Source organism: Mesitornis unicolor, unplaced genomic scaffold, assembly GCF_000695765.1.
Source record: "Mesitornis unicolor isolate BGI_N332 unplaced genomic scaffold, ASM69576v1 scaffold54600, whole genome shotgun sequence".
In the NCBI taxonomy this organism is placed as follows: domain Eukaryota; kingdom Metazoa; phylum Chordata; class Aves; order Mesitornithiformes; family Mesitornithidae; genus Mesitornis; species Mesitornis unicolor.
This window is the reverse complement of record NW_010158736.1, coordinates 2,947-10,699: the sequence shown is the minus strand read 5'-3', so window position 1 is coordinate 10,699 and position 7,753 is coordinate 2,947. Positions and strand designations below refer to the sequence as shown.

The 7,753-nt window shown below is 43.9% G+C and overlaps 1 protein-coding gene across 1 annotated transcript; it reads left to right on the top strand.

Annotated features, from left to right (window-relative positions):
- Positions 1-215: 215 nt before the first annotated feature.
- LOC104540465 (fatty acid synthase-like) lies at positions 216-6,955 on the top strand. Its single transcript, XM_010184289.1, has 8 exons — positions 216-362; positions 646-888; positions 2,356-2,544; positions 3,091-3,318; positions 3,759-3,976; positions 4,553-4,651; positions 4,800-5,051; positions 6,156-6,955. Exons 1-8 carry the CDS (start codon positions 320-322, stop codon positions 6,291-6,293), a joined length of 1,410 nt encoding a protein of 469 aa, XP_010182591.1. The 5' UTR covers positions 216-319; the 3' UTR covers positions 6,294-6,955.
- Positions 6,956-7,753: the final 798 nt, after the last annotated feature.

Sequence of the window (7,753 nt, the reverse complement as noted above, 5' to 3'; positions counted from 1 at the left end):
GCTCTGGCAGGGGTTGGACTGGGTGATCTTTCGAGGTCCCTTCCAACTCCTAATATTGTGTAATTCTGTGTCTGTAGAAGGGACAGATACGAACTGCGTTTATGGTCAGAGAGCTGATCAAACTTAGTCTTTTTAGTCTTGCAGTAGCGTTCCACAGTAACACATAACAGTTTTTTCTGATGGGACTTCTCTCTCCTGCTCTGCTCCAAGGGTGACTCGTAAGAAGTGTCCAGACCTAGACTATTTTGTTGTGTTCTCCTCTGTAAGTTGTGGAAGAGGAAATGCTGGGCAAAGCAATTATGGCTTTGCCAATTCTACCATGGAGCGTATCTGTGAGCAACGACATCATGATGGACTCCCAGGTAAGCTGACTTTACTCATTGTGCAGAATAATCTATCCCACTAAACATTCAGGGGAGAACCAGCTCTCCAGACACTTGTGCACTTATCTGGAATGATAATGAGTGTTGAAGGCTGTTTCTTCTCCTAGCTGTTACCCAGAGTAACAGCTGACCATTTTGCAGTACAAAGGAAATGCAGGCCCTTACTTAACTGTTTGTTGGGTTTTTTTTTAACTCCTTTTTGTTGCTGCCATGTGCTTTAGTTAGTTGTCTAGTGTGCTCTTTCTTCCAAATTCTCCTCCAGGCCTGGCAATCCAGTGGGGAGCCATTGGCGATGTGGGTATCCTTCTGAAGACAATGGGGAACAGAGAGGTTGTGGTTGGGGGAACCATTCCCCAGCAAATCAGCTCATGCCTGGAGGTGCTCGATATCTTCCTGAATCAGCCTCACCCTGTCATGTCCAGTTTTGTCCTGGCAGAGAAGATCTCTGTGAAAACTGAAGGTGGCACTCAACGGGACCTTGTAGAAGCTGTTGCTCACATCCTGGGTAGGTTCTCTCAGACAGGCACTGTTGGTATCTCCTCCTGGTTGCTGTGGTGGTGGGTGTGGTGTCGCTGTTGTGGGACTGTTTGTTTGGTTTTTACTTTACACTGCCTCTCTTCTCTCCAATAATCGATTTGTTTCTTCAGTGTGGACTTTTGGGTTTTTTTTGGCGTGTTTGCATACATGTGCTTACGTACTTCAGTGTCTTGGGTTTTGTTTAGAGTGGACTGGTGCTTTTCTCCAAATAGAGAATGAACAGGAACAGCCCCCAAGAACAAAATTCTGGGACAGCATGTAACAGGGCAAATATATTACTAACTGAGTACCATTCCATCTTTCAAACATTCATCTTGAGGTGTCCCCATGCCACAGAAAGGAGCTTGTATGTACTTAGTGGCTAACTGGTAGTGTATTCTCTTATCAGCTCTGTCTGTCATCCCATGTGAACATATAATAACAGCAGGCTAAGTATGCTTTACAGGAAGTGGCATGTCCTCCTGTCTGTTTTGAACCTGCTTCCTTTTACCATTGTGTCCCCTATTCTTGTGTTGGAAGTGGATAATCCCTGTCAACTCTACTGTGTCCCCCTTCAGCTGTGTCTTGTGCAGACAGTAGTGTGTACTGATCCTTTGTTTTCTACCAGAAGAGGTACTGATAAATTAAGGACATTCTCCTGAGTATTAACTGAGGAAATGCAGGAAGTAACTGACAGCAAGTCTGACCTCGGAGAACATTGGCTTTTAAAGTCACAGGAAAGTGTCTGGGAAATTGTACCAGCTGTAGGATTAGTTTGGAAGGAGAGAGTGTGTGAAGACAACAGTGGGAGAAGCTAGGAAGCCTGATGGTGGGAAGGGTGGCAACATGGGGCAGCACAGGTTGGAGAAGGGAAGGAAGAGCCGTAGACGCAAATGTTGTTATGAGAAGCCTTTTACAGGTAAGGAAAGGGTGAGAGAATTTATCAGTCCTCAAATTGAAGGGAGAGAGGTGATGAAAGCTACAGGAATAACTTCCTCCTCCAGTGCGACAGGCATAAAGTGTTGCAACCAACCATCAGTGACACTGATAACTGTTTCATCTGGGTTTGTAGCTGAGGATTAGTTGCGTTGGGTCTAGGACTGCAGTTTCAGTTAGAGCCTCCAGTATGTGAAATTACTCTAGCTGACTTTTCTGAACTTCGTCTGGAGCTGAAGTGACAGCTCTGTAGCTGGGACCGGTGTATTTCCCGTCATAAAGCTGTGCTCATTTAATGTGAACTCTAAAGACTACATCCCATATGACCACATGTGGGTTGTAGAAGAGGTGACTTGTGAAAGCATTAGATGGTCCTGAAAGGTAATTCTCTGTAGCTGGTGTTTATTCGAGTTTTAGGGGAAAGAAAAAAGCTGAGAAGACTGCTAGATAGGCCTAGAGCTGAAAAGAAATCAGCCTTTTGTTATTGTGCTGATTTGCTTTGGATTTTTTTTTTCCTCAGGTGTCCGTGATGTGAATAGTCTGAATGCTGAGAGTTCCTTGGCCGACTTGGGCTTGGATTCCTTGATGGGTGTGGAGGTGCGCCAGACGCTGGAGAGAGACTACGACATCGTTATGACCATGAGAGAAATTAGACTCCTTACAATCAACAAACTGCGTGAACTTTCTTCCAAGTCCGGGACAGCAGAGGGTATAGTGTCTTGGATCAGGATTGCTACCGGTCACCTGAGTCCAAACAACTAAACTCCCAACCCATTGCTTCCATCTCTAGTCACATAAGCCTCTCTGAAATAATGAAATAAGATCAGGAAATGGGTTTATAGCCAAAAGGCTTTTAAGTGACAGACCTGTCACTGAAGTGCATTGATTTTTGGGTCAGGCCCATCAGTTCTGGGGACAGGGTATAAGAAGGAGCGAGTGTGAAACCCTCTTCTTTGCCTGGCTACTATCTGCCTGTGTGAGTACTCTTATGCAGATGTGTGCAGGATGTAACTTGAGGCCTTTTACCTGTTTGAAGTATAAGCCATGTGATGTCATGCTTACCGTAAGGTAAAATTATATGTAGGTGCTGCAGAGCAGCTGATAACAGGGTAGATCTCTGTGCTTGTGCCCTGATGATTTAGTGAGCCAACAGGCTAATCCAGAGCAGCTCTGGGATTCTCCTTTAGGATTATGGTTACGTGACTAAGACTGTTCCTGAATCTAACTGTTTGTCTTGCGTGCTTCCCTTTTAAAGAGCTGAAGCCATCCCAACTGATGAAGACAGGCCCAGGCGAACCGCCGAAGCTCGATTTGAACAACTTGTTGGTGAACCCTGAAGGGCCAACGATCACCCGTCTCAATGATGTTCAGAGCACAGAACGTCCTCTTTTCCTTGTTCACCCCATCGAAGGATCCATTGCAGTTTTCAATACTCTCTCCTCTAGACTTCATATGCCCTGCTATGGGCTCCAGTGCACAAAAGGTATCTCAGTTCTTCAGCATCTTGTACAAATAACATTCAGAACTTCAGTTACCTTAGAGAGAGCGCTTTGTTTCTAGACTCTTAAACTTTGAGGATCAAGCATCAGTGTCTGTAGTCTGCATAGGGTTGTGTCAGACATCCCCAGGTAACAACAGAAGTACTAGGTTAGGTAGAAGGGAAGTGGAACAACTGGATGTTGCGTTGAGTCCCTGCCAGCAGATAAGCATGCAGGAGGAAAACAAGGCGTGCTGTTCTACCTGTCTTTGGAAAGCAGCAACATTACTGTTCGTTGTCCAAAATGTAAGTTGCTAACAGTAATTTAGAAATGTACGTTCAGAATAGCCTGCATGTTTCCAGTAGGGTTGTTTCTGAGCTTGTGAAAACACAGTTGTCTCTGCCAGGGTCTTTTCACTGGAGTCTGTTTTGCTTCCGTGTTCTAGCTGCTCCCTTGGACAGCATACAGAGCCTGGCAGCCTATTATGTTGACTGTATGAAGCAGATCCAGCCTGAAGGACCTTACCGCATTGCTGGATATTCTTTTGGTGCTTGTGTAGCCTTTGAAATGTGCTCCCAACTGCAAGCACAACCAAATGCTTCCCTTCTCAACAGCCTATTTCTCTTTGATGGGTCTCATTCATTTGTGGCAGCATACACTCAGGTAAGAGATAAAAAGAAAATCTTCTGTCTGGGGACCATCCCTTGTTTTCAGGGCTTATGTTCTGGGAGCTTACTATTCTAGGTATGAGCCATCTGAAAAGCCAACAGACTTTTCTTGGTATAGGGGAGTTAGGACGCAGCTATAGACGGTGGATGCTTCGGGATGGCTGAAGGGTGGAAGCTTGCAGGGGGTTGGTAAGGGCTGGGACACAAATGTTGCTCCTTCTGTCATAAATAATAATATTAGTATGTCTTCTGGAAGATCTCGGAGCCTGTAAGACAAGATCCTTGTGTAGGGATGCCACAAAACCTTGCTTAAGCCGCCTTTGCCATTTTCATTGCACTTTCTAGAGGATACTAGGCTCTTGGTAATTGCCACCTGTGGATTTGCTTTGTAATCTGTCCTCAAGGAAAATTCCTCTCCCACTCCAAGCTTTCAGTCTGTCCGCTTTTCTTTCCTTTTTCCACCCTTCCTTTTTCCCATTTCAAAGCCCTTTGTTCTGTAACTGGTTTTTATCTAACATTCAAGATGAGGCATATCCCTCTCATGTTTGCATTTTTTTATTCTCTTTTACAGAGCTATAGAGCCAAGCTGACCCAAGGAAATGAGGCTGCGTTGGAGACTGAAGCATTGTGTGCCTTTGTTCAGCAATTCACAGGCATTGAATACAATAAGGTAATGTTTTTGGGGCTTTTTTTCTTTGTTTTGTTTTTGTTTGTTTTTCATATCTCTTTGGGTTGCACAAGAGCGGTGTGGGTTTTTTGTTTAATGGAGACAGATTCTTAGATATTGAGACTAATGGGAAAAATGTTAATATTTCCAGCTGCTGGACATTCTTCTGCCCCTGAAAGATCTGGAGGCTCGTGTGAATGCCGCTGCAGACCTGATAACTCAGATTCATACAGACATCAATCGTGAAGCACTTAGCTTTGCTGCTGCTTCCTTTTACCATAAACTGAAGGCTGCTGACAAGTACATACCAGAGTCCAAGTATCATGGGAATGTGACGCTGATGCGAGCAAAGTCCCACAATGAATATGAAGAAGGTCTGGGTGGAGACTACAGGCTCTCAGAGGTCAGTCTGAGGCCCACTGGTGACTGTTGAGGTTTCCCTAATATTTGGGGGAGCAAAAGAAAAGCATGGGAAATCACCCTTACTGAGGGAGAAGGGACAAAACCAACCTGAAGTAAATTATCATTCTGCAGCTATTTTGCTCTAACAAGAATTGGAAGTCCCCAAAAGCAAATGAGTTGATTGGTTCCTGGAATTTTCTCAGGGTAGTGAGGGCCAGGAGTAGGTCTAGTCTCTAACTGGATAAGTAATTGTTTTCTGTAGCTAATTCCTGCAGCTCTCTAGATAGACTTCAGATAATAAAGGTGCTAAAAGAGAGTAACTTGACAAAAGCAGCTTTCAGTCTTCTTTCACTGTAAGACCCCTAAAGTTTGTCCACTGCATTAGGGCAGACTTTTGAAGAGCAAGTGTCAGCCTTCTGACAGTAGAGGCGGCTTTTTCTTAGTTGCCTTTTGTGGACCACTTAGGAGTTAGTATGTGGGTTTCTTGTGGGCCTGTAGTCCAGATAAGGTCACTGTGTTAATGTAAAAAGGCAAAGTGTGTTACATTATGGAACAAATACCAGGCAAAAGGAAGTGATTTCCAAAACTACCTTCCTGCTTCTGGCATCTCCTGTCCCTTCAGACTTAAAACTTTTATCCATTATTGATTCCAGGCTAACTTACATGTTATTAAAGTTACACGATGACCTTAAAGGAAGATTGGTGGTGGTGGGAGAAAGATTAGGTAGAGAGGAGGGTTATTTGGTTTTCTTAAGTGCTTGGAAGTAGCTGCTTTATTATTCATTCTTTGATATAGTAGGCAAATTATTCTGTTAATATGAGGTTGGTTGGCTTCCTGCCCAGCTTATACTTGAGTGAATCACCTGGCAGGCTGTCAAACTATTGTGCATTAAAACACTGTTCCAAACGATGCCCTGCAGCTGATCTATGAAAATATGTCAGAGTAGAACTGGTGCTGTTTTCAACAGTGTTTGAGAGACAGTGGTGTAAACTATGAATAGCCTAGAAGACTGACCAACCCCAAACAGCTCGATAACCAGTTGGATGTGAATTGTGAATGTAAAGTTTTGTTGTTTTTGTTTTGTTTTGTTTTAATTTTGTGCAGGTATGTGATGGGAAAGTATCTGTCCATATTATTGAAGGGGATCACCGCACCTTATTGGAGGGAGATGGCGTCGAATCAATTATTGGGATCATCCACAGCTCACTGGCAGAGCCGCGTGTCAGTGTCAGAGAGGGTTAACTGCTTCTGCTTACTTTCTGTCAATGGTGAAGAAAATGCCAACAACATTCCTTGTTATGACAGACCCCAAGGAACCGTTCCTGTTGTTCAGCATCTCATCTCCTCTGCTGCCAGAACTGGGAAGTCCAGCTGAACTTGATTCGTCATCTTCTCTTTCTTGCTCATCTTCTCCTTTCCCAATTTTTATGGGTTCTTCTTCCCTTCCTGTGCTTTGTTTTCCCTGAGTATCCCAGTCCATGTCACTTAAGTGCTGTGACTTTGTCACTGTGCACTGCTATGAGGGTTCCCCACCGATGGTTGCTTCCTACATCCTTGGCAGTATGAAAAACAAATCTAGGAGTAGAATTCTTGTGCTCTATATTGTTTTGTCTTAACAGTATTCCAAAGGGTATGTGATAGCACTTGTGACCAAGCCCAGTGAGCAGGGAGAGGAGCTGCAGCTGATTTCGGAGATGCCTTTCGTCTGTGAAGAATCTGTCTGTAGTTAGGTCTGAAAGAGAATTCCATTGAGGCTTTTGTAACTATATTTTTTTAATTTGATATATTCTAAGTATTTATTATGTCAAACCACAGAATTCTTACTTGGTTTTAATTTATCGTGGGTTATAGGAGAAAAGAAACATCGCTTTTTGGAGGGGAAGGTTTATTCTACAAGGGGAAATTGCCCATTCGTTCAACCGAAGTCCATCTTTGGAACAGTCTGGTTTCTTCTGTTGTGGGTTTTTTTTTTTCGGGGGGAGGGGGTGGTTTTATTGGTTGGTTGTTTTTTTTTTTTTCCCCCCTTTTTCTCCCCCTACCTTGTTCAGAAAAGTAGAAGCGGGGGTTCTTGCCATCGTCCACTCTTTTGAGGAGAGAGGGGGTAGATGGTTTGACAGATGCCAGCGTGTATTGAACAGCCTTACCATGGGCGTGATAAAAATAGGCAAAGCTGTCCCTAGGCAGGTCTGTCCCTAGGCAGGTGCTTTGCTTATATTTGTGAGGTTCTGTGCTCTGCTGTATCAGAACCTTAGTGAAGCATTAAGACTACTGCTTTACCTTACGCCCTCCCACCTCCAGCCTCGCCACCTAACCAGACATTTGGAATGGGGTTGGGGAAATAGAATTCCTCAATGGTAACTGAACAAATTCTCCTCCCCGTGCTTTCCCGTAACCAAAGGTCAGGCAAACATACAAGCATCTACGCAAAGTCCCTGCATATTGTATGAGCCACAGGGCTTGCCTAAGCCTTGTGTATTCATTGTCCTCTCAGTAATGAGACTGGAAATCCCACATAAGTTAGCTAAGTTATTGGTTTGATGGTATGATTTTAAGATATAGTACCTTTTTAAAGGAAACTTGCATAAAATACAATTTAAAAAAATTCTTGTCTTTGCTGTGCTGGATCTGTCCTTTCTGAAATCAGTAAATCCTTGCTACACTTATGATACAGAGGAGACCTGGGTAGCAACAAGGCACCAACT